This window comes from Beauveria bassiana (genome assembly GCF_000280675.1).
Source record: "Beauveria bassiana ARSEF 2860 unplaced genomic scaffold BBA_S00044, whole genome shotgun sequence".
NCBI classification, from domain to species: Eukaryota; Fungi; Ascomycota; class Sordariomycetes; order Hypocreales; family Cordycipitaceae; genus Beauveria; species Beauveria bassiana.
Window position 1 is genome coordinate 43,227 of NW_007930879.1, and position 24,789 is coordinate 68,015.

At 50.1% G+C, this 24,789-nt stretch overlaps 10 protein-coding genes across 10 annotated transcripts in view; 3 read left to right on the top strand and 7 right to left on the bottom strand.

Moving 5' to 3' along the window:
* Nucleotides 1-166: 166 nt before the first annotated feature.
* On the bottom strand, nt 167-2,159 carry BBA_09037 (C-x8-C-x5-C-x3-H type zinc finger protein; the record flags this gene model as incomplete). Its single annotated transcript, XM_008604134.1, has 6 exons — nt 167-603; nt 658-997; nt 1,060-1,203; nt 1,260-1,298; nt 2,032-2,036; nt 2,084-2,159. The coding sequence occupies 6 exons, from the start codon at nt 2,157-2,159 to the stop codon at nt 167-169; spliced, it is 1,041 nt and encodes a 346-aa protein (XP_008602356.1).
* A 1,365-nt stretch (nt 2,160-3,524) lies between these two features.
* On the bottom strand, nt 3,525-4,630 carry BBA_09038 (uncharacterized protein; the record flags this gene model as incomplete). Its single annotated transcript, XM_008604135.1, has 4 exons — nt 3,525-3,885; nt 3,949-4,083; nt 4,136-4,495; nt 4,548-4,630. 4 exons carry the CDS (start codon nt 4,628-4,630, stop codon nt 3,525-3,527), a joined length of 939 nt encoding a protein of 312 aa, XP_008602357.1.
* Nucleotides 4,631-6,544: 1,914 nt separating this feature from the next.
* On the top strand, nt 6,545-8,672 carry BBA_09039 (transposase-like protein; the record flags this gene model as incomplete). Its single annotated transcript, XM_008604136.1, has 2 exons — nt 6,545-8,313; nt 8,387-8,672. 2 exons carry the CDS (start codon nt 6,545-6,547, stop codon nt 8,670-8,672), a joined length of 2,055 nt encoding a protein of 684 aa, XP_008602358.1.
* A 629-nt stretch (nt 8,673-9,301) lies between these two features.
* Nucleotides 9,302-11,623, bottom strand: BBA_09040 (uncharacterized protein; the record flags this gene model as incomplete). Its single annotated transcript, XM_008604137.1, has 6 exons — nt 9,302-9,530; nt 9,637-10,054; nt 10,670-10,724; nt 10,891-11,007; nt 11,105-11,191; nt 11,468-11,623. The coding sequence occupies 6 exons, from the start codon at nt 11,621-11,623 to the stop codon at nt 9,302-9,304; spliced, it is 1,062 nt and encodes a 353-aa protein (XP_008602359.1).
* Nucleotides 11,624-13,040: 1,417 nt separating this feature from the next.
* BBA_09041 (transposase-like protein) lies at nt 13,041-14,283 on the bottom strand (the record flags this gene model as incomplete). The annotated part of the gene is made up of 3 exons (XM_008604138.1): nt 13,041-13,838; nt 13,954-14,052; nt 14,173-14,283. 3 exons carry the CDS (start codon nt 14,281-14,283, stop codon nt 13,041-13,043), a joined length of 1,008 nt encoding a protein of 335 aa, XP_008602360.1.
* Nucleotides 14,284-16,278: 1,995 nt separating this feature from the next.
* On the top strand, nt 16,279-16,914 carry BBA_09042 (uncharacterized protein; the record flags this gene model as incomplete). Its single annotated transcript, XM_008604139.1, has 1 exon — nt 16,279-16,914. One exon carries the CDS (start codon nt 16,279-16,281, stop codon nt 16,912-16,914), a length of 636 nt encoding a protein of 211 aa, XP_008602361.1.
* A 1,596-nt stretch (nt 16,915-18,510) lies between these two features.
* Nucleotides 18,511-20,096, bottom strand: BBA_09043 (mitogen-activated protein kinase sty1; the record flags this gene model as incomplete). Its single annotated transcript, XM_008604140.1, has 9 exons — nt 18,511-18,601; nt 18,661-18,844; nt 18,903-19,017; nt 19,052-19,417; nt 19,459-19,558; nt 19,618-19,661; nt 19,726-19,855; nt 19,929-19,976; nt 20,041-20,096. 9 exons carry the CDS (start codon nt 20,094-20,096, stop codon nt 18,511-18,513), a joined length of 1,134 nt encoding a protein of 377 aa, XP_008602362.1.
* A 1,544-nt stretch (nt 20,097-21,640) lies between these two features.
* On the bottom strand, nt 21,641-22,378 carry BBA_09044 (transposase-like protein; the record flags this gene model as incomplete). The annotated part of the gene is made up of 2 exons (XM_008604141.1): nt 21,641-22,095; nt 22,357-22,378. The coding sequence occupies 2 exons, from the start codon at nt 22,376-22,378 to the stop codon at nt 21,641-21,643; spliced, it is 477 nt and encodes a 158-aa protein (XP_008602363.1).
* Nucleotides 22,379-22,744: 366 nt separating this feature from the next.
* BBA_09045 (uncharacterized protein) lies at nt 22,745-23,056 on the top strand (the record flags this gene model as incomplete). The annotated part of the gene is made up of 1 exon (XM_008604142.1): nt 22,745-23,056. The coding sequence occupies one exon, from the start codon at nt 22,745-22,747 to the stop codon at nt 23,054-23,056; it is 312 nt and encodes a 103-aa protein (XP_008602364.1).
* Nucleotides 23,057-24,140: 1,084 nt separating this feature from the next.
* BBA_09046 (Cytochrome P450 CYP542B1) overlaps nt 24,141-24,789 on the bottom strand; it is a gene marked incomplete at both ends in the record, with an annotated part of 1,112 nt that continues 463 nt past the window's right edge. Inside the window, 2 exons of the mRNA XM_008604143.1 lie at nt 24,141-24,179; nt 24,229-24,783. Of these exons, the coding sequence (XP_008602365.1) occupies nt 24,141-24,179; nt 24,229-24,783 (594 nt within the window). The remainder of the gene's footprint in view (nt 24,180-24,228; nt 24,784-24,789) is intronic.

The window sequence follows — 24,789 nt, forward strand, 5'->3', positions numbered from 1 at the left end:
ATGTTGCAATTGGTCCCCCACTCGTATCCGCCTTCCAGGTAGTGCTTGTTGCAAAATGCACCTCTCTTTGCCTGTGCCAATTTCTTACTGAACGAGGCCTTAGTCTCGCGGCTGGAGACATCCTGGATTGACGAATCGATGCGGTTGTCGGCTTCGTTTAGGTTAATTACAGCGGGTTTTCGTTTTTTTTTCTGCCTTTGCTAATAACAATATTCCGATCTCCGTTGTCGCCACAGACTGTAGCGTAGCTATCAGGTCCCTGTTCCGCATGTCCACGCTGCTCAGGCTGAGGCTCGACCATGGCGGAAGTTTTAGGGGGTGTTGCCTCAAGGGCATGATTTGGTACGCTGTGCACAGGCGATGACGGTGTGTTCAAAGAATTCTTGGGTTCGAGTGGCGCATCGCGGAAGACGTCGTCGAAGTGCGTTATAGTAAGCCCCAAACTTTTGAATGCCGGCTCTGCTGGCGTTGTTTCAACAAGGACCACGCGGTCGCTATTTTCATCGAGAAGCGGGCGCAACTCATGCACGTAACCAGCATCATGGCAAGCGACCAGGAATATCTTCTTGCAGCGTTCGTCCATGTAGTGCCATTTCAGTAAATCTGAGTATCAAGGTTAGTCTCAGTCCAGCAAAGAATGCACTCTCACGCGCTCACGTCTTATCTTGGAGTCGGCATTTTCTTTGCCATAGTCAACGTCGATAAAGTCAAATCCGGGCCTAGTGTTTGTGAAACCTCTAGCAAACCTCTGCATATCGTCGCTGTAGCGAACCAGGCCCGACTGGCGCAAGACCTTGCTAAGGCCTCGAAAGTTTGCGTACACCCTGGCAAAGACCTCCACACTATTTGCGATTGGTGTTTCACGCAGATTCTCGTCGACCTGCTTTTTAAGTCTATATGCCGCCCTGGATCCACCAGTCTCGGTATCTCCCATCAGACTGTCTTGGAAATTGGCTCCGTCGCCGTCGACAAGTACAATTACATACGGATTCCTCGCCTTTGCAGCGATCACTTGTTAGGAGAGTCGACGTATTCAAAAGGGTAAAAGGGCTTAGTTACCGCCTTCTTTTCATAGTCCTTATTCTTAGCTTCAATATCGTGATTCTTAATTTGGTATTGACGTCTAGACATCGTCTCGGATTCAAGGTTCATCTTGAGATGGTCAATCTCGTCGTTCGCATTCTTCAGACTTTGGAGTAATTTCTGTAGGTTGTTCAAGGTTAGTTCTCCAAAGTTATTAATTCTGTGCTGTAACTGACGTGGTACACGATATCCCTGTCCTCATTCTGCTTGGACCACTATTTGATGTGATGCTCAAGCTGGCTGACAGACAAAGCCCTTCCATTGCTTCAGTGACTAAAATAGCTTCAATGATACCAATTGTTAACATAGAATTGAGCGGTGGTGAAAATCCGCATGGTTCTCAAGGTGCTTTGTAGGCGGCTGAGGCACCGTTGTGCTGGTGGCGATGATAGGTCGGTCTCTTCTACCATGCCTTGTGCTAGGCAACGGAAAGAACATGTGTCAGGGGCGCCCAAGCATCAGCACCAACCGTGAGCCAATACCAAGCTCTTGCGGCATGCACGGCCACGTCAGTCATTCAGCTTGGGCAGCAAGAGGCCGACTTTTTGAGCATGGCGGCGACACGCACCACGCAGCCCAGCCTGTCTGGGAAACATTTTGCCGTAGTGTACTAGGAAATTCCTCTTCCAAATATGTAACGAGGCACCAGGTGTGCATTGTCTGAATACCACGCAGAACACATTGCTTCGTTGCTCCAATGAGGCCAAGGGGGGCCAGCGCAAGCCTACGAATGTGCCCAGAGTGCTACCGAGGCGTCGTGGCCTGAGAAATGCTTCCCTATGGTCTCCCCGCCTAACCAGTTAGGGGGCAGCAAGTATTTCTTCCAGGTACCAGCATCTGCTTGCAACTAGCTCAAATAGGAAGTAAATACACCGCTGCTTTTGTTAACGTCTGCATTGGCCTGACTTTGCGATAGGTTACAGTGGATTGGCTATTGGACTGTCTTACCTTATCTAAAGCGGCAGTGCTTTGGCGTCCAATCTAGGCTAGGATCAAATACTTGCTGCCACCTCGAAGATGCCTCGAACTAGCCTCACATAGAGCTGCTGCAAGGCGACCTCACTCTGGAAAGGCATTGTTTCATTAGTAAACCATCGTATAATTCTACTAGGCCAGAATGCACAAATGCCGTCGATAGTGCGAGGCGATAATGGATCTTCAGCCTGTCTTTTACTGGAGACGAACTACGACAACGCGCCACAGATGCGGCAGTCTACTGGATTCACTATAGAGCCACTGTAGCCTCGATGCCGCAGCCCGAATTTCCATGTCAGGTTGGTGAGAATAAGAGAATACGGCAGTAGCCTACTAGCCTACTTGGTATGTAATGTTCTGCTTACACTCTGAGAAATTTCGGGGGTCTAAATGATGTAATTTATTTGAATTTGTGCGGTGTTGAGTGTTGAGACTGATAGATGGTGGCGACTGCTACTAGATATGTGGAGTGGGTGTGTGTTAGGCGCAGCTACTTGTGAAGACGTGGTGATGATGACAGACTTGTGAGGCGGTTTGGCAAGTTGTGAAACAACTTTATTGATATTCAATGAGTTTCCTAGGTATGGGTGAGGATGGTATAGAACAATAGTAAGCCGTTGTCAGGGATTTCGGAGTATCGTTTGGTTTATGGTATCTAGGACGCCTCTGGGCTGCCGAAAGAGTGTGTCGGACACTTGGCGAGGCGCTGCCTCAGCACGGTGTAAGGTGGAACTAACTAGACCTCCTAACCGGAGTGATCACACAACCCACTTCATAGAATAGTTCGTAGAATTTCTGCCGTTTCTAATTTCATCTTCTCTTTTTTTTTTCAGGTCAGCCTTAGCCTCAGGCTGGGAAAGCAGCGTATTTTCTTGTTTCGCCAGCTGCGAAAGGATTAGTCCCACAAGATGCAGCTGATTCACCGCATCAGCGGACGCCTCGGCAAACCTTCCAGAGGGCCGCCGGTTGCTTTGACGCGAAGCGAGGTCTCTTAGTCTACCCTTCCGGTATGCATATTCATATTTCAGTCTTTGTAGGGCTTCAAATGTGCAGAAACACGGTCTCTGACCATCTTTTCGCGTCGTTCTGGCTACGCCGTCAGGCAAGCACACCAAAGATTGATTCATAAGTTACCAGTTCGGCCTGTGTTTGAAACCCGCACCTGTTACTGGACAGTGGCGAGTCGGGAGGTTATATGTTTACCTGCTCGGTTTTGCGGACACAACCATGACCACTTATCACTGGTTCTGCATCTATTCAGGGTTATCTGTCATCCATCTTAAGCCTAGATATTCCTGACCTGCTACTACAAAACAACAGTGGCTCCATTTTGGTTCAAATGGCAATACAGAAATTGTTTTTCTTCAGTTTACAAGCCCCCACGAAATATTTTCCGAAGTAGATGCCGTAAAACAACATTGCCATCGGCTTGATTGAAAGTATTACGTAATACTTTTCCTGTCTTTTTAGTGTAGGCTCGCTTCTTTGGAATCCATGAACAGGAAGACTTGTACAGCGAGGTTGAGAATATGGCCATGGCAACGGATTCGCTGCGTCCTGGTGTCCCAAGCGATGCGTTTACCTTGAAGATGTTCACCCAGAAAGCGGCATAGCTTGTCGTTTGAGCCATGGTTATCGCCAGTGTAGAAACCAATCTTGTACCAGATGTTGTAGTCTGCAATCACACGCCGCGGAATCTTCCATTGTTCCGCGCTGCCATGACTGCTGGGGCCGTCCAGTCCAGGTAGCTCCGGTAAAGCCAGCAGCGCTTGTAAGGCCTTCTTCGTACCTCCGTCAACAAATCTCACGCAAATTCCGAGGGACGCTCTATGGTTCGGAGCGGACCAAACATCTGCGGAAAGATGCAGCTTTTATGGCGTCGACTGCAACTTTCTCCGCAGGATGTCTTTGTGAATGCTGTAGGAATCCGCGACGAGTTGCTGTAGAGAGCCATTTGACAGAATAATGACACCATCAGCTGCAGGATTGATTGCAGAAATGAGCGCATGCAACTCCGGCCACGAGCTGCAGTTATAAGAGAGGTTGCGGACGGTGACTACCTGGAGTGGTGCCTCACGCGCCGCCTTGAGGTTGACGGCGCTTCTTAACGCGTCCTCTTGTCCTAACAGCTGCTTCGCCGCGTGTATCTCTCCAGTTTTGGCAAAGACGTCCTGAATAAGGCGATCGCTGTCGCTTGACAGGATGCTCTGGTGCCTCTAGCTCGATGCTGTGAATCTTCAACAGATGGTTTCGGAGGGTCGTCGAGACGCTTGTGAAGTATGGTGGGTCCATGCAATGCCTGCAATAGTAGATCTTTTCATTTTTGCGACCGCAGCGGCTGGGTTCTGAGCCAGCAGGGTCGCGAGCGTGGGCCCAGGTGTTCGCAGTCGTCTTTCGTGATGGGCGGTCGCTGGAAGAGATGGCAAGCTGAGGTCCACTGTCAATGGTGGAACACAGAGGCAGATCGCTGGCGCACACTGGAAGCTAACAAGGATCCACTGACGCGCCAGACGTTGGCGATGACATGGCAGTCGCTGAGGAAGGATGAATGCTGCCGCTGTCGAACAACCATTTCGAATCCCCTATAACGCAGCTCGCGGAAGGATTATCAATTCTCCGCAGCCGTATGGAATACCTATGGAATAGGAACCAGTCATATCGAATATGGAATATGGAGTATGGAATTTTCCATATGGATTAATTAATCCATACGCGTATGGATAGAAAGCCTGCCGATATTTGTCCAGAGGCATTTTTGGTCCGATGGTCGTCGAAGTTGGGCAGCAATGCAATGCATTGCTAGGCACATAGAAAACTCAATTGCAATACTGTCATGATTTGCAAGGGGATCAAAATTAATAAACAAAACTACACTATTTCTGCTCTTAAATCTGCTTCCATGCTCAGTTATACTCTGCCATGCTTCGCTGTACCTTCGCTTCCCGACGCTTGTGAGAACGGAAAGAGGTGGAATAAGCATCAAAGGAGAGGAGAAAGGAATGAAAGCGGAGGAGATTTACATGTGATTTCTGTGCACTAGTCTTTCGTCTGACAACCCAGCGCACCGTATCTCCAGAGAACTCTGGCTGCTACTCGTCCCACTAGCCCTGCGGTAGCGCCGGCTTCTATTTGTCGGATAACTCTGCCTCTGTTGAAAGACAAGCAGTCTTGACGTAGTTGCTGGATGTCATAAACTCATGGATATTAGAGTTTGGAAGGCTGGCCAGCCTCCCTGACTTCGTCAGGTGGCTGGGACGTCTTCCTCGGAACCAAGATAAATGACATGAGCCCATCTAGGAGAGAAAGGACAAGCTTTTGAATAATAACAGAATTAATGACAGCTAACTGCCTCACATAACGTGACAGTATTATACCGAGAGTAGACCATGAATGACGCCGTACCTAGCAGCGCGCTACCGCTAACGGCACCAATAGCAGCACCAGCTATCGTAATTTTTTGTTTGACTGTCTGTTGGCCTCCACTGTTCGCAAAAATGTCGTTGGTGTGAAGCCAGTCCTAGAAACGCCTGTGCTATGAGTAGCCCTGGGAAGTGTTGGAGAACCTGCCTGAGTGGTGAGCTGACTAGGCAAGGGAGAATTGGCAGTCGGCTCATTTGCTGTATCTATAGTGGCAGAGTGGTTGAGGGTTGTATCCTCCGATGTGGTCGAGATGCGAGCGTCGGGAGACTCAGCTGCCGTCGCGTTGCGCGTGGGCTCCGGCCCCATGGTTGGCGTGTCGTCTATTTGCAACGTATGAGCTTTGTTCGCGAAAACGTCTGCCGCAGCACTGATACTTGTGGTTCTGACGCTGATTCTGACGGGGACTGTGATGAAGATCCTGAATGGCGTAATGATGCAGTGGCCTGTTGGTCTATCGCAGGTGGTGTAGAATTAGAGAATGCGGTATTGGTTTGAACTGATAATGCGTTAGTAGGATCTATCAAGTGCAGCCATATTCGCGGAGAGTACCTGGGCTCGCTGGCTGTTTCGAACGTGACTGGAGTGGAAACTGGTGTCTGTAGGCTGCTCGTATGGGCTGGGGTCGAAAATGATGAGGCAGGAGCGACCTTGTCGTCTTTGGATGTCCAGTCGATGTAGCGGCGATCAATGATCCTGGTATACTCACATCTTCCAGTGTTGAAATTGGGGAAACTGAGGCGTGCACGTGCGGCTTGGTCTGCTCTGCACCGTGGCACGGTAATAGTCCAGACCATTAACCGGCCCCTAACGCCATCAGAAATATGCTAGCCCTATTAGGCTTAGCGATTCCCATCTCTTGTTAGTGGTGAGACTTTAATTGGCTCAGAGAAAAAGTGCGAGAGATCTTCCGTGCAACCTACACAGTTGGATGTAAATACATCTGTCCATGCAATGGTATGAGGATGTTTTTTTTCATTGGCATATATTTGGGCCCCGTCACCATTGATGGAATCGAACATGTGTAACCTTACAGCCAGAATTTACTGTCAAACTTACAACAGAAATCATGTCTTCCATCGGCGATCTCTCGGGTATTGCTTCTGGCTGCGGTAGCCATCTGGATGATTCTGACCTTAACTTAGCCACTTCTTCTTTGACAGCTTCCTCATCTTCCAATGCTAGCGCCTCCCGCCACAAGACATCCCCCATCTGGCAATATTGTCGACTAGAGGAGGGCAGAAAGATTCCGGCTGCCTGGGTCGATTCCAATGGAAGGAAATGGTGGCATTGCCGACCCTGCTTCGAGAGGAAAAAAAGAGACAAGAAGTACAACTGCTCTGGTGGATCGTCCACTGTCATCGATCATCTGCGCAAACAGCATGGAATTGTGATCTCTACTAGGCAAGCCATTCACCGGGAAGCGACAGAAAACCGCCTTGGAGACATCAGTTCCTTCTTGAGCAACGATGCCCTTACCTCTACCAAGAGGCGCAAGGTGACAGCAGAGGAAGGTGCGCTTGACCAAGCCACTCTGCGCGAATTATACTGCCGTTACACGGTAGCTTGCAGTCTCCCTTTTGCTCAGGTCGAACATCCGGCCTTTCGTGACTTCATTCGCTATCTTCGTCCGGCTGCCGATGATCTCCTTCCAAGGTCTGGTGATACTGTTAAAACCGACTTACAATGGGGCTATGACAACAAGAAAGAGTTTGTAAGGAGAGCTTTGCAAAATGCCCTTTCCTCGATCCACTTCATTCCGGATAATTGGACTTCGCCAAATGGGCTGGGGGTCATTGGTTTCACAGTTCAATTCGTAACTGAAGATCACGGTTTACAATCCCTTGTGGTGAGGATCAAGGAGCTGGAAGGAGAACACAGCGGCGAGCACATGGCCGAAGCTATCATGGAGTTCGTACGAGAATACGGAATCGCCACAAAAGTTGGCTATTTCATGATGGACTATGCTAGCAACATGAACACCATGATTGACAAAATCTCTGACGACCTGGAGCGAGAGTTTGATGTTTTCTACGACCCTCTTCCTCACCGGCTTCGCTGTACCGGCCACATCATAAACCTGGCCGTGATGGAATTTCTCATAGGAAAACGGCCACCCACGACAGGCTCCTATCGGGGCCCGACCGTAGAGGAGATTGAGGAATGGAGAAAGCGAGGGGCAATTGGCAAGCTTCATAATATCGTGGTTTATATCACTTGGACACCCCAGAGACTTCAAACGTTGACTGCTCTCACCGACGGTCTCAGGCTACGGCGTGACAACGACACTCGCTGGAATTCATGGTACCAAATGGTTGAAAGGGCTCTGAGGCCTGGAGTCAGGCAAGCTATCACCGTATTCTGCGCGCAAGAGGCTGCTCTACAAGAGGATGCCCTGGCACCGTCTGATTGGGTAACTTTGGCCGAGATTCACAAATTTCTGGAACCATTTCACGATGCGACAATGGCCAACGAGGGCGTTCAGAATTCCATCGCCGACGTTCTTCCTACCATGGATTATCTGCTACACCACATCGAGGCCGCCAGGGATGCCACGGCCATCCCCCACTTGGCCACGATGATGGAGACTGCCTGGGCCAAACTAGCCGACTACTATGAATTGACAGAAGATTCGCCTGTCTATTCAGCAGCCACAGTTTTAAATCCCTCTTTCAAGTGGGCATACATGGAGAAGACTTGGGAAGACAAGGCGGAATGGATTGAGAGAGCTAAATCCCGGGTGGCGCAGCTGTGGAGGGACTCGTACAAATCAACCTCTTCCTTGCCGGTTCTTCGACCAGGCTCAGCAGAGGAGCCAACTACGAGGCGGCTAAATGGGTACAAAATGTGGATGAACGAGCAGAAGGCGACAATTTTCAACATGGACGATGACGCGAAAACGATTCCCTAGCTTGTCTTTGATGGCCATTGACATTCTTTCCATTGCAGCTATGTCTTCTGGGACAGAGCGACTCTTCTCGAAATCAAAACGTACCGTAACCGACCAGCGAGGAGCTATGGATGCTGAAACCTTGAATCTCGTGGAATGTCTACGGTCGTGGGACAGCAGCGCCTTGATAGCCCCATCCGATAGATTCCAGTGTCGCTATGTCGATGCGGCTGCTGGGTCTAACCCCTCTGGTGCACAGAAGCGCGACGAGAGCAGTGGGGGATCAGACACAGTTGAGATGCCATAGGATGACTTAGAGGTAGATAGTAAAATGCAGCAAGTTGTATATTATGTTATAGACTAATAGTCCAGACTGCAGTCTGGACTGCAGTCCGGTCTGACGATGACGGACGGACCGACAGTCCAGTCTGGCAATGATAGACGGACCAGCAGTCTGGTCTGACGATAACGGACAGACCATCGGTCCAGTCTGTCAATGACGGACCAGCGAATAGTCTAGTCTGTCGATGAGGGACCGACTAACAGTCCAGTCTGAGGTGTCCAGACCGACTTTTTGGACTATTAGGAGCGCTGTCTGCACCTTCGGTGGTGATAGTGGAGTTTGGCGATATTGGCCTGCTCGTGCTGGCCAGGGCCAAGCTTGAGGTGGGCACAAGAGACCGGCTTGTCCCTCGAGCTTCAAGTGATAGTGAAGATGCCTGGTGGCGGTGATCTGTTCGTGCTGACTGGAGTTGCGGGTGAGGAAACAGCAGGGGCGGGTAACGTAGACTCGATTTGCATAGTGAAAGGGTCTTCATTTATCGTAGGCGGACTGCCTGCGGTTCGAGAGGTTGAATCCAAAGATACTCTGGGGGTAGAGACAGAATAGCCGGGTGTTGCTGACTCCGTTTTGGTGGCCTCCGACGTGTTCGAACCTTAAGATTGGTCGGGCGTTGGCGACAGAGCGATGGTGGACGTAGGCTCAACAGTCACCCGGATGCCGATGCTCAACGAAGTAGGCCATGCCCCCGAGATCGACGTATAATCAGGGTCTGTGTGGTCTTCGTCGGCGCAGACAATGTTTCGGAACTTGGTGATAGCGGTATGCTCGTACTGGCCAGAGCCGAGCTTGAGGAGGGTATGAGAGGCTGGCCTGTCTCCGGATCTTCAGTGGTTGTGGGAATGCCTGTTATCGGTGATCTGTTCGTGTTGGTCGGTGTTGCAGGTGAGGAATAAAGGCGGGTCTGGTAGGTGAGGAATTAGAGGCGGACAAGGCCGGCTCGGTTTGCTTTGCGAAAGAGCTTTCGGTGACCGTAGTCGGGCTATTTGCCGTTTGAGAGGCCGAGTCCAAAGATACTTCAGGCGTAAAGACGGGATCATCGGGCTTTGCCGACTCGTCTTTGCTCTTTCCCGATGAGGTCGAATCTGGAGATTGATCGGCCGTTGGTACCATCGCAACCGAGGACGAAGGTTCAACAGTCACTCGAGTGTCGACATCTAATACAGTAGGCAATAGCTCTGAGGTCGACTTATGATCAGTGGTTTGTCTGGTCTTCGTAGGTATAGACAGTGTGAGTTCCCGTATTGTTGTGTCCGAGCCAGCCGAAGAAGTCGAGTTGCGATATTGGCGGATGATGCGATGAGTTGTGGTCACGGTGCTGTACGCTTCGAAAAGGGAATCAGCCACAGCTATGTGCACCAGGCTAATAAGGGATAAAATCTTTCGTAACATCATGGCACTGTTGCGACCGGCAGCTCAGAGGACTTTTCCGCTAGGCTTTCCTGCAACATCGTTTTGTGAGCAACCCATGCCTACTCTCCCAGTCTCATTCTCGGCGATGCAACAGATACGGCCCTGGGTCGACCCTATCAGCAATCAGGACAAGATTTTATCATGTGTATTTATGATTCCGTAAATGAGCTGGTCGGCAAAGAAAACACTGTGGCCATAGGATGGGGAACGCCAGACAAGATCAAACTGTTGCAAGCGGCCAAGAGACAAGCAAATGCTGCAACGCAGCAAGGCGCAGTATCCAAGACTCCGTTCCAATGATGAATACCACGCCGCTGAACAACGAACAATGAAACTCAGAGGTGAACGGTGCATACCTGAAGGAGTCGGACAATTCTCCAAGATAATTGACTGGCGCTGCCTGAGAGCCACACACGTGAGATTTACGGGGAATGGTCATGGAGGGAGCGCTCAACGATTGCTCAGTTAAGGACAGACATGGCAAGGATGAACGGCTATCTCCACCACATCAAGGTAGCGCCCTCCGACCAAGCACTGTAACGAACACCTACATCGGCGCTTCGAGTGGTCGGCCAGCCTCTTGGCAGCATGTAGAGGAGCCGAGAACTGGCGGAAGGTGGCGCACAGAGCATATGGAGAAAATATAGTTTCTCACATCAGTTTTGCCCTGATCGAAAGAATATCAGGGGTTGCTATTGAATACACCGAATCGTTATATAAGTGAGCCGCCAAGGGCAATCCCGCCATCTGTCGTGAACCTTTTGATACTCACGCAAATGAACGTGCTGTTTCCGTTATCCGTCCGCACGATTGCCTCTGCGAAGCCACTCTTGCAGTCCCTTGCTTGCCTGTGTCCACCTGTGCGTCTCTCCGTCTGCCCTGGCTCTTGCTGCGTTCCAGTCACGTCTTCGAGTAGGCCAATATGGAAGATTCTACGCAGCAAAGGGATGATTGGGCGCCCAAGATCAGAGTTGCGAAACTCTTACAATAGGGACTAGCGGTCTTTCGAAGTTCTCCGTCGATCCGTTACGCGTTGCGTCGGTGATGTGTACAATATGTCGCTTACACGTCGCCTACACGTTACCGCCATAAAACGGAATTACTGTGAAAAAACGCGTGGTATAATAAAAAACTCATGGTAGAATGAGGAATTATTATGCTAAACTTTCAACATTACTCCGAATATTAACTGAGCTAATCTTTTCTATTCTTATGGCTCAATGATTCCGGGTTGTGGGCAACCCTGTGTCCATGCTGGTCTGTAAAAGTAACCTATGCACAGCCCAGCATCATTAGTAATTCAGCTGCGTATTGTTCTCGCTTCACAACCATTCCGAGGGTCTGTTTACCTTCGGAGGATTCTTGACTTCTGCTTCTTCAGCCTCCTCTTTGGTACGTATGATCTCCTCCACGTCGCCCTCACGACGCCCTCCTCGGATGGGCGTAAAAACATGGTCTCCCTGCTTAATTGGCTGTGAATTCTTGTCTTTAGTTGACGAGGGCATCGCTTTATGGTTTACTTGGCAAGTATAGTCTATGAAGCGACAGAATGAATGAGAATTGTGTATGACAGGTGCAATAGCGTCGCGAGTTCTCCATATCGTATATAAAGATTAGTAGTCCGCCCTGGACTAGCATCAGCTACATCATACAGACGTCGATCAAAGGCGACGTCATTGGGATGGAATGAACGACGATCAAATACGTCATGCTTCAGTCATGTGCTTTTTTCTGGGGGGGTGTAAGTGGTCGCCAGAGTCCTGAGACATTAGACCATTTGGTTGACAAGATGGCTTTTCCATGATTGGCAGGGAATGTGCTCTATATCAGATTAGAAGTAGCCAATTGCGAAGTTCGTGCGTTGCGACAAGTCGTGTTGTGGCCGTAAGTCGTGTCGTGGCTAAAACGCATGCTAATGCATGACTTGCAGCGTGGGGAGCTTGCGCGAGCCAAGAATTTGCCATGATATAGCGGCATCGGCCTACATGGTGTGTCGGTGCTTCCGGACATAAAAGTATTCTTTTCTGCTAAAAAGCAATCGGCAAGCAGCGAGGGAGCAGCACACTGTATGCGTTTAAGGCCATCGAAGGTTTGGGGAGGGGTCTACAAGCGGCGTCTCGCGGCTGACGAGTTTCCTCATGAGCGGTCGACAAGTTTTGTACTCTCTGTCAATTTCCACAAGATGTCTGGGCACGTTTGAAGCTCATAGTATCTTTAGAACAATTCATGTTGCATGGCATGTCAGCACTGTGTGTTCTGCCATGATACTGACTTGCAAATCCAAAATCCAGTCCATCTTTGGTATTCGCTGCACCAAGAAATGATTCTGCGTGAGTGGATCCATCTGTTCGTGGCGATCCGCAATGCTTGACTGCCACGCTGGTCTGGGCGTGTTTGTTTGCTTTCAAACCCGAAAGTTCTTGTTGTCAAAGACCTGTCAGCTTCATCAAAACTCTTCCCGCCTCCATCATCTTCAGCGCCGGACGCGTGCAGCTGATGTCGCATGTCATGCGGCTGTGTGTAGCAAATACGAAGGTGAGAATTATAGCTATGCACTACACGTACGGGCAGTATGCTCAAATGATCTACACTTATTACACCTCGCCGGTGCACGCTTTTGCGGAGCATGGAGCTCCTGCTCTCGCTGCTGCCCGGCTTGATCTGCTTCTCTCTCTGTCTCTCGCCTTGCGTGCTCCTCTTCTCTTTCTCGCCGTGCCCTTAACCATTCCCCGTTCTCTTGTCGGCGTTTCTCCGCTCGCTCTTCTTCTTCCTGAAGTTCCGCAAGCCGCTCTTCCTTTTCCCGTCGTCGTTGAGCCCGCTTCTCCGCGACTTCCTTACGTTGTTTGACTAGCTCATCTTCCTCTTATCGCCGCCGCTTGACCCTAGCCATGCCCTCAGCTACTGAAAGAGTCCCTTCATCGCCTATATATTCTCGCCGGACTTCCTTTTTCCGTTTTGCCGCTGATTTTCTGACCGCAATTGACAGTTTTCGTCTGCGAGTAGGATGGCGCTGTGCATGGCCATCTGACACCCTTTGATCAGTTGGTAGATTGCTTGTGAAACTGGCGAATCTTGAATTTGCGGCCAACGCTGGAGGAGAGCGTCGGTGTGAGTAGCAAGCTGATTGATGTTGTACGGGGTCTTGCAAACGGACTGGCCTTTCTGTGGACTAGGTGTGTGCTCATCGCCTTGCCAGCCGTTGCTATCATTGCGTTTGCCAACCTGAACTTGTAATTTGGTTAATACCTGACTTGGATTGAACGGGCGAAGGCCCGTCGCCATACATCCACTTCGGATATTCGACGACGAGAGTGCCTGTCGGCGAGCCTCCAAGTACAGGGGAAGGAACTCATGTTTGTCGATGTGGTTGATACCCGCCAGCATTTTTTCTTGGACCTTGCGGCCGTATATCGTTTTTAATGGCGAAAAGCACCCCACATCAAAAGGCTGCAACAGGTGCGAGGAATGGGTCGGCATTTGGACGACGACAATGGAATTGGCTGTGCAGTACTGGTCGAATTCCGGTGCTACATGGCTGCCGTGTCCGTCGAGAATGAGTAGTCGGTGTGTACCGACTGTACGCCGTCGTGTGCTTGGATCAAAAACCTCCTTCAACCACTGCAGACCCAGGTCGTCGGGAAGTCCAGCCTTTCTCACTGACGCCAATATGCCAGTCATCTGGCACGCAGGATTCGTACCAGCTTGCCTGGTGTAGCTTGCCTGCGAAGATCATCTTGGCCGGTAGAGCCCAACCCTGGCAATTGATAGACTCGATCACAGTAACCCATTCCCGGTTGCCAGGCTGCGTGAGCACGGGCGACCTCGCCGGTCAGACCTCGTAAGGTCTCTCGCCTGCAATGACTTCCATCTGGAAACCGGTTTCATCGAAGTTGTAGATATCCTCATCAAGAACCCCCCACTTTTGTTTGATCATCTGAACCCGATCGTAACATGCTGCCAACACCTGCGGGTCTTCGCATTTGGCACGTTGGTAATCGTAACGGCGTGATTATTTAGCCTTGATTTCGTTGTGGCGTTTCACAAATTTGCGTACCCAGTTCTCGCCGACAGGATTTTGTCTCGTGCCGCAAGCAGTAGGTTGGCCATGCGACGAGTGTATGCCATGGTCGGCGGCATCCCCCGCTCGTCCATTGACAAAATCCATTGTACAAGAGTTGCTTCTTCCGTTGCCATTAAGCTCCGATTGTCTAGTTGCGCATCGCGGCGGGGTGGAACGCCGCGGAGGCGACTAGACACTGTTGAATGAGACGTGTCGTACGCCGCTGCAGCTTTACGGACGCCAACTGAGTCTTGCTTGCAAGCTTCAACAGCAAGACGGACCCGCTCTTCATAGGGGACCGATTGGCCGTCTGTCGCCGTCGTCGCTCATACCTTTCCATAGTTGCGGGTCTGAGTCGTGTCGATGGGGAAGCCTTTTTCTCTGTTCAGCTAGGGGATATGGACAGCTAGGGGGTAGGCTACGTTACGAGGTCCCGCAAGCGGCGCTTTGCTTGTCACCTGAGCTCTTCTAACTAGCACTGCCGAAACTCAAGTACCCCCTTTACCCACCCCCCCTTTTCCCCGGCTGCGCCAGTTCAGACACACACCGCGTTGGACAACAGTCCTATTGGTGAGCTTCCAAGTTACTTTTTGGTTTCTGAAGGGAACCCATGCCTGAATGCAAGTACCTAGTTCAAGAATTGCGGGGATGATAGTTTTTATTGGTGCGTGTCCTCGCCTGCGATCCCCGATGGAGACTCGGAAGCAATCGAAAGGGGTAAAGGCGGGGGGCTTGGGTTCAGCAACATGACATAGACATGACATGGGACGCAAACCCCAACGGAGAGAGCCCTTGCAACTAGCTTTTGAGAAACAAAACACCTCGACGCCCAATCACCCAAGGACTCTGGATTGAAGAATGCGGAGGACGGAAGAAAAAAAGAAGAGCAAGACAAAAAGCTGCCTGCGAGTTCACAACGGAAGTGACAGTAAAGCTGAGGGGGCGGGATTTTACAGAGCCACACCGAAGAAAGCATGCAAAGAAGAACGTCATAAGACATTTGGTAGCTATTGAAACCGAATTCTACATATTGCCGTTGGATACATAACCTCCTTGGTTTTGGTAATTGTTATTGTGCTATTGTGGACTGGCGCAAAAGCCTTGTTCCAAGGCTGCAAGCCATCAATAGTAGCATCTACTTTATATTGGTGATTTAGTGTGATGCTATAACACACAGAATTCCAGTTGATGGGCAGTGAGGAGGCGAGCCCCATATTGCACCTGCATTTATTATTGTTTCTCCTCTTCTCCCCTCTTCTCTCCGCTTCTCGCACCTCATACCCTACCAGCATGGCTTCTTTGCCGTGGCACACCTTGCTGCGCGTTGCATCTTCCCCAAGTACAAAGTGGACAGTGGCGATGCCCGCAACACTGACCATTTCCGGATGGAGACAGCCTCGTCTCCCGGGGCTTGCTTCAGCACCTATAACAGGCTGCTCGTTCCCTCTTCCTCTTGAGCGCAATTCTCCCTTCCTGTATGAGATGTCGTGAATACGTGAATAATTGCGGAATCGGTACGCCAGTCAGCCTCCATGAAGAAAAACCCAACGCATCGTGCCTGTGAGCTCTGTCGCCAGAGGAAACGCAAGGTAAGGTGCCCGGTGTGTTTTTCTGCTTTTTTTTGTGCCTCTTTCATTTTCCTTTTGCTTCGCTCGATTGACGTTTTATGAATCGTTCCAGTGCGACGGAGACGGCTCGAATCCGTGTAAAGCCTGCGAGGAAGGCGGCCTCGACTGCGTCTATATTGTCACGCCCCGTGTCTCCAAAACAGAGCTTCGAGACCAGCTAGCGCGGTTGCAGTCGATAAACTCCCAAAATGACACTCTTTTCAACATCCTTTCTTCAAGAAAAACAAGCCCGGGCGAGTTACATAACATATTGCGGCGCCTTTCTGATGGCCAGCCACGTGCAGAAGTTGCGTCGCTGGTAGCGCAGAAACTCACTGCAAAGAGACAAACCCGAGAAGGTGAGCACATCTGTCCTAGACACGTATTGACTTGTTCCTCCCGTTACACGTGCTGCCTCTGACCGCTGACAATTTGTCTTCTTTTCGCAGGCACCTCAATGACGTCACTTTTCACTTCCAGGACTACATCTCCCATGAGCCCCGCGCATATGATACTAGAAAGTTCACCTTCTTCGGCGGACTCAGGCAGCAGTGAATCCTCAAGCGGTTTCGTGCTGTCCGACGTTGCTAACCCGGAGGCGAATCTCCGTACCGACCTGGAATACCACCGGTCTCGGCTCCCGCAGCTTCTCGACGTCATCCTCGCTAAGGACGGCCTTTTGTTCTGTCCCATCAGTAAAAATCACTTCAACCGCGACTTTGAGTGCGGTTATGGCACATATTGCTCAACAGCCCTCGTGGATTCGCTCCTTGCGCTGGCTGCTCTTCTGGCCAAAGACCGTGTCAGCGTCATGGCCAATCCCACGGCAAGCACCCATCCTGGACAAGAAGACCTCGGGCAAGTCTTTACAGAAGAGGCCATTTCTGTGCTATACAACGGAATCGGTCTTCCACGCCGCATCGCCGACATACAGGCACTCGGTATCCTGTCGTTGTACTGTCTCGGCCGCAATCAGCTAAATGACGGTAGAGGATTCGCCAGCGACTTTGGCGCTGCCATCATCGAGCAGTGGCGCACAGAGCAGCCGATCAAACCTGATAGTAGAATTTTCCCGGATATACAGGCACATGCAAGCATCTATTGTGCTGCTGTCTCGCTGAACCGGTAAGCGGCCTCTGCTCTACCGTGTGGCGTCTAATAGTTTTGCTCACCATCTTCGTCTTTTGGCTTAGAATACTTTTCCTCGTTTCAGACTATGACAGAACTCTTGACAAGTATGCGAGAGAGACCAAAGTGGGTAAACTTCGAGCCTCCAGAGAAGAGGTCTACATACCCACTGCCAGGTTTCAGGTAGACCTGTCCAACTCCCTGATAGGTACGGAGCTTCTTTTTTCGCTGCAGTCAGCCATCCGTGTGTTCTGCAGTCTCTCACCATCATATGCATTGCAGACGATGCGTTCTACCGAAAAGACCTCAATTTGATCCCGGATAGCCCTCGCGTCATTGCCGCCAAGCTATTTGAGTTGACGGAATGGACATATGAGGCACGGTCAAGACCTCACAAGGTGACATTCAATCAGGCCGTGCGAGTATATAATGAAGGCTTGCGCTGGTATGAATCCTTCTTTCGATATACTAGCGGCTGCGGAAATTGCAACACGCCTCTGATCCTCTTTGTCCAGTAAGCACCGTGTTTGACTTTCATCTCATGTTGCATAACGGTTGTGTTTACTAATACCTTTGACCCGAATCAGCACTTATTATCACTTTTGCATCCTGTGTCTCTTGACACCATATATTCTGCAAAAAGTTCCAATCGCCGTCGACGGGACACTACCCGGGACCATATGTAGGCAGGCTGCAACGAGCATCTGCGAGCTTATCAAACGGTATAGCCGGCTGTGTAAGGGCGGGCAGCCTCTGGGCCTTGTGCCCTTGATCAGGTCTGCGGCTCTCTCGTTACTGGAAATAGGTGAAGCGGGGGCATCCTGGTAGCTAGCACTCGAAAGTATATGCTATTGTCGGATTCTCTTCTGGGCATTGGCAGGCATTGACCAGGGGCATAATGCTACAAGGGAATAAAGGAAGTCAGTCGGCTTGGCACAATATTCAAGTAAAGAACAGATAGGGGTCCGGAAAGGAAATTGCAGTCTGAAAGTGTACTCATGGCAGGCAACCTCGTACTCGTGTTGCACTGTATTTGCACTATATTAATATAGCATTATACGATATTCGCAGGACCTTGCACTGCACTGCACGGTTTAAGCCGGCTGCACTGCACTGTAATTTTTTACAGTGCAGTGCAATACGATATTGAATACAGTATTGTCTCATATTCGGCTGCACTATTTACAACACTGTTGGCATGAGGGAGCGATTGCTAAGGCCCGGCAGATCTGGGGCCAGTACATGGAGACCACCGCAAAGGATGCTCCAGAGATGGAAATGACAGTATATGACAAGCTGGCACGGTCGCTTGATGTGACGGAAACAGACAATGATGACGCAGATGAGCTAGAGAAATTTATGGAATGAACCCCGTGCAAGATGGCATCGTCCGCTGAAGGCTGTAAGATGTCGCGAAAAATGTGCCTAGGTCGAAAGCGAGCAAACCCCAGGTATTGAATTGTTGTTAACTCTTTGTTTCTCAGTGTGACGGACAGACGGCGGTGGAAGCAACAATGTCAAAGTAACAATCAACAAATCGGAAGCAAAACGCATTATTAATTAACTGTATCAGCGTGCTCGTGATTCGACGATCGCTTCATCGATCTTTCTGCTTCTGACTGATTTTCTCACGTCCCATACCAGCTACAACGGATTTCGCTTGGTGGTATTTGAGAATGTCAGAGTATCTGTGTGGACCGTTAGAGCTTTTCAATATCGATATAGCAAGAACTACCCGGAAACCTACACCATCATTTTCCAAATGTCTACCGGTAGGTCAGCGTCACTGAAACTCCAATCAAATCTCTCTTTAGCAACTGGCTCATCGGCCGGATCGTGGTAAGGAGTAAGATATTCGTGCATAAGGGCTTGGCTGGCTGTTATCCGTTTCTTGTGGTCAAACACGAGTATGCGTTCGAGCAAGTCAATTGCTGCAATTAATGAGTTAAAACCCACTCACACGTTATCATATATTAGTGCAACATTTACCAGCATTATCGGCAGTTTTGATTCTTTTTTTCAGTGGTTGTCGTTTGTGCGTAGGCATGGACTTTACGTATTTGCGAGCCTGCGATGTCGAATTGTTAAGATACTGCGCAATGAGCTAGCAGGTATGTCGCATCGTTGAAAACACTCACATTTTCGCTCGTAATGGCATTAATGACGTCAATGGGGAGAGGGCCTAATATCTTGGTGATAATGTAGAACTGATCAACATGATTCTTGCCTGGAAACAGAGGCTTGCCCTCAAGCATTTCTGCAAAGATGCAGCCTGCGCTCCAAATATCTATCTCAACATCATACGTTCTCCATGTGAGCATGATTTCAGGGGCACGGTAATATCGGGTCGAGACATAACCAGTCATTTCAGCATCTTGAATTCGCGCCAGGCCAAAGTCGCAAATCTTCAACCCGCAATTTTCGTTGACGAGAATGTTGCTGGGTTTCAGGTCACGATGAATGACGCCAGCGGAATGCAAATATTTTAGCCCTCTCTGTGATTCCTGTTAGAACTATTTATAAGATTGGATGTCATGTTCTATACCATGATCTGATACAAAAAGTATTGGATATATTGTTTGCCGAGCTGTCTCGATGCCATCAGTCGATCCAAGTCTGTTCCTAGAAGCTCTGTGATAAAGTAACTTAATATTTGATCAGTATATTGGTCAATAAAATATTGCTTCAATATTTGGAGATGTACATGTCTTCTAGGGGAGAGATGAATGCATCACCAAGAGAAACGATCTATTTTCAATAGATAAGTATAGTTGCTAAGCATTCTTTGGATAGCATTGCAATGGTAGCATACGTTTTCATGCTTAATTTCTTTTAGAAGTTTGAACTCTCGATAGGTTCGCTTCGCGAGAACTGGTGTGCTGAACGGATTTATAACCTTCTTCACAGCAATACGTTGGTCGGTAAACTGATCGTGAGCAGAGCTGTTGCCGAAGAACTCAAGACTATTAACTGACTGGGTCGTGGAGGCGGCAGACAACGGCCTATCAAGCTTACCAAACGATGCCAAACCTTCCCATGCCTGCAGGCTTCGGGTCGGAGTATCTTTGATGTCAATGAGTATTGTTAAATCCGCAATGTGGAGCGGGGCGGTTGCTTTGGGTATTACCTCGTAGTGATTTCAAACGTTGTACCGAGGATTTCAGTGCGGACGAATTCAGCCATTTTTGCGAGTATCCCGTGTATAGGAATAAAACGGGCGAATTTGTTATGCGGCAATGTCAATCACGGGAGTTCCGATATAGCACTCCTGCGGTCCCAGATTAGAGCTTAGATCAAGCTATGATTTGCACAATCTTCGTACAAGTATGGCTGAAGGACAGTAGTTGTATTGTGCAACGAATGTGACCCGCTAGGACTAGCGCTCATGAAAGTGTTGTCGTCATTATGATGCCACAATGATGTGGTCACGAGCTACAAGAGTAGTAGGCGAGGCTGCGTATGACAAGCTTCGAAATCGATCGACTGATCGATTTGATCGCTTCGATTAATCGCTCCAATTTCGAAATCGATCGATCGACCGGAGCGTTTGCTTGATCGTTATCGTATCGATTCTGCTCTTCAATCGATCGATTAGAACGTCGATTTTGATTTTTGATTTGGATTTGATTCTGATTTGCCTATTACGTCCGTTTGCGCCCTAGTGTGTGTGCATAGGCTTTTGGACGTTGCTATTGAGCCTTCTACGGATCAATGTACAGTCGTACCCGCCAAGTGGGCCCCAACTAGGCGCACCAGTTGCCCCTGGAATACATTTCCTGTCATCAATCCTCCATCTGTAGCAGTGTCGCGCCCAATGGCATATGTCTGTCTGAATCGATACACGTTAGCGGGATCACGATGATGCTGGCGTCCTGCGTTCGCGGCGACAGCCGCGGGCGCGTTGCGCCAACAACTTTTGTCTCCTAGTCTTTGTACGGGGACCAGCGGGAGCCCTGATGTCAGTGGCGTGTATCGCCGAAAACAAAGGAGATGGATGAGGTTTTTACGAGTAGCTTGAACTACTCGGGCTGGTCCTCAGTCGTTACTGCCGAGCCCGACCTCGATGGTGGCATGGAGGCTATGGCAGGATACCTACGTTGAACAGCCTCTAGCGCAGAGATGGCCTGGTAAATAGACTTTCTGGAGTAGGCCCCAACGAGGTTTGTTTTAGAAATTGGTCTTCAGTCTCCATGGGAAAGCAGTACACTGCTTCCCTTGCCTCACTCGCCTCGTTATCTTTATACGAAGCACTAGGCCAGTTTGTTCTGGTCCTGCAATCACAAGTGACCATTGGGACCACTGCAGCCATCATGGACCGTCAGACTCTGCAAGCAATAGCCTACATCAGGCCCAATTGACACATGTAAAAGAAGCCTTTACTGTCCTATAGAGTGACATGCTTGTAGGCGGCAACTTGATGCCTACCTTTGCATATATAGGGAAATATCTGCTGGGCATGGCTGTTCACTGCCCGCTGCTCACTGCTCGCTCTACGTTTTGAATAGTGTCTCGTATTGTATCGTACATTCTGATCATGGAGGCGCAATTTACAGCCTTATACCTCTTTTTGAAGAGATACCTGCTCAGGCAGACTTGCAAATAAATAAATCAACTCAAATCTGGCTCGGAATTTGATTTAATCTGGAGTCAGAAAATTCTAATTTGATTTAACTTGATTTGCCTGCTTGTCGATTTGATTTATTTGACTCATTTGACTAATTGAATATTTAGATGACCTCACTTTTATCCCAGGACGATATACACTGCGCAGCCCCTATAAGGTCCGCTTTAAGCCGTCCTCTCTGCGTAGTAACCTTCTGCCCTGCTAGATCAAAAATGCGCTCTGGCTCGGAGGACATAGCTGGCACCGAGAATAGGTCAATAGCCATCCTTGACAGCCGCGGGTACTGGCGACAACGATGAAGCCAGTACTGAATAGGGTCGTCCACTAGGCAATCTCCCGGGTCGGTCGTAGCTACCCACTCCGCATACTCGTCACGTCTGGCAGAAGTTGATGGTGCAGGCTGCGTGCTGAGCTTCCTCACCGAGGACATGAAATCGTCTAACTCCGTTGATCTCCTTGCCACGGTCGGCTGTTCGGGAATCGTATCTTGCTCGACGCAGAGGTTCCTATACTCGTGCCATAATTCTTCCACAGCCGCCTTGCCTCTAGACAGCCAATCTGGATGCTCAAGATATAATAGCTCCAACATGCCAGTATTTCACTACCGAGATCCCTAGACCAAACTTTAACAATGACAACTCCGCAATCGCAGCGTGATAGAACAGGCGAGAACTTTGCCAAAGCGACGTATCGCGTAATGAGAAGATGCGAACAACTAAGCCGTCGTTACGGCGCGGACTTTTACGTATTAGTGCGCCGACAACATTGGCACTACGACCACTGCTTAACTAAGGATTGCCATTTTCGACTCGCATTAACATGGTACGCTCGCTAAAGTCATTTTGATCGAATGCGAAGCTAATGGCTCCAGGAAATGGTCTATCTTCGAGCTATTAGACGGACGCCTAAGGATTTTAGCCCTGAAACTCGGGAAAGCGGCACTGCCAGTTCATATATTTAATGGCAACACTGCGGCCGTAGCTGCGGTATAACAGTTCTAGAATAGTAAAGTGCCATTTCGCACCTGCTTAGGTACTTATCACGAGCAGACAAAGTGCTAGAGCTGCATATTAATATCGCCTTTTATTCATTGATCTGTCTATTCATAAACTGCCCAGGGCGCCAAAGACATGATTCTGCATCGGTGCCTATACCAGCAAGACGGCTTTGATTATACCTGTTTACTAGCACAGGGCCGATCTACCGTATGGCTAGCGCTCTCCACCCAGCGTACCAATTTGAATACTTCCGGGAGAAATGGTGGAAACGGGAGGACTGGATAAAGGCCGCTGAGAGGGACCTGACCTTGTATTACAACCGGTTGGCAGCAGTCACGGTGGCCACCGAGCATGTCGACCGGGTGGGGACACCACCTCCTTCCTCACCGACAATCGACGACGAATTCGACGCTTGGGGCTATACAACAGATCGGCCACGCCGCGGCAAGAGGAGAAAGGTAGAGACAGAGTGGGAAATATGGATGAAGCAAGTGCCGTCGAAGGATGACACGAGCGTTTAGAATCCTTTAGCGTGGTAGGTGGATCAACGACATACTTGGCCTATCCTTAGCAAACTTGCTCTTAATGTTTTCAGCACGCCGGCTATGAGCGCAGAACCGGAGCGCGTGTTCTCTGACGGCAGTGAGCTCATCACTGACAAGCGCAACGGGCTTGGCGATGACACAAGGCGGAGATGATACAGAAGAATTGGATTACCTCGGAGGTCTTGCGGGAATGGCTGCCCCAAGGGTGGTTTTATACGAATTACCTAATTAGGCATCAGCTTTGGCTGATGCGCTGGTGGCCTTCTGGCTGTTCCCTTCTTTTCACCAGCACCACACTTCGGCGTTCAGCCTGTCCACTTTTCCTTTGTGCTCGACTCATTTGGCGCCTTCTATTCCTATCCTTCTTGACGCGCTAACTACGTTCATTTGTAGCTTTCTGGCTGTGCCATGTCCGGCTCGTCATTCCTGACCCGATGGTGACCATCTCGTCCTCTTGTTCATTTCTTCCTCAACCAATTGGTGCTTCTCGGCCCAACAGCTTCTTGACCAGCTAGTTGGTGGCTAGTGGCTTCCAGCCTTATCATTCCTGACGATCTAGCAGCTTTCCACTTGCTCTTTGTTCTTTGTTCGTTTGTTCTTTTTCGCCTACAACTGGTTAGCGCCTTTTGCCCAGCAAGTTGGCCTGGGGTGGCAGAGACAATTACGGCAGTTGCTGGCCGTTAATGGAGCACTCGGATTGGCAAAGGGAGAAAACTAACCCCCTAGCTTGCTCAATTGACTCGTCATACAGCCGTCGACCTGTTGGGTGTGAAAGGCCGCCAGTAGATCCGGGGTTGCCAGGCACAGTATTGAGTTGCAATTTGGCGCGAGAATAATAAAATTGGGACGGACTGGTTCCTCCGTGGAGAACCAGTGTGATGGGAGCCTGAGACACGCTGCTGCTGGTGATTGACCAAGTCCGACTGGAGAGCGCACAGGCTAGATTGCCAGTAGAGACTGTATTCGTAACTAGAGCTACTAATACGCACGGTGCCGTGACTTGGGCCATGGATTCATGGGTTCAATGGTTGTACCCTCAAAGGATCACCCGCTATGCCAATCAAACTGCTTCCAAAAGAAAACGCAAACCCTTGCTACCCTATAAAACACCGTTAGCATAGCCCTCGATCCACGGTCCGGCCACATACCTTGTAAGGCAATGGGATGAAGTAATCCGACGCCATCTGACAATCTCTTGGCGTCGTTTCGAAAATCTTCAACACACCCACGTCACCCTCGCGCCTGTCGCCCGTCTCGTCTCCGCCCACCACGCCCGCGCTGCCCCAGCGCCGAAAGAGCTTGGCCAGCATGAGGTGCAGCTCGGCCTGCGCGAGCGCCTGGCCGAGGCAGACGCGCGTGCCGCCGCCAAACATGATCAGGTACCCGTCCAGCCGCTCGTCCTCGGCGAGCCAGCGCTCGGGGTGGAAACCGAGCGGGTCGCTGAAGATGGTCTCGTCCATGATGGTGCGGTACGGGCTCATGCTGACGATGGTGCCGGCCGGTATGTGGTACGACTTGCCGGTGTTGGGATCGGCCACGTCAAACGACTCGTCGGGCGCGATGCGGGACAGGCGGCCGCTCGTGCCGATGCCGTGGCGCAGGGCCTCCTTGACGACGGCGCGCAGGTACGGCAGGCTCTCGAGCTGTGCAAGGGGGATGATTTGGTCGACATTGGGAATCGCCGCAAAGAGCTCGTCGCGTAGCTTCTT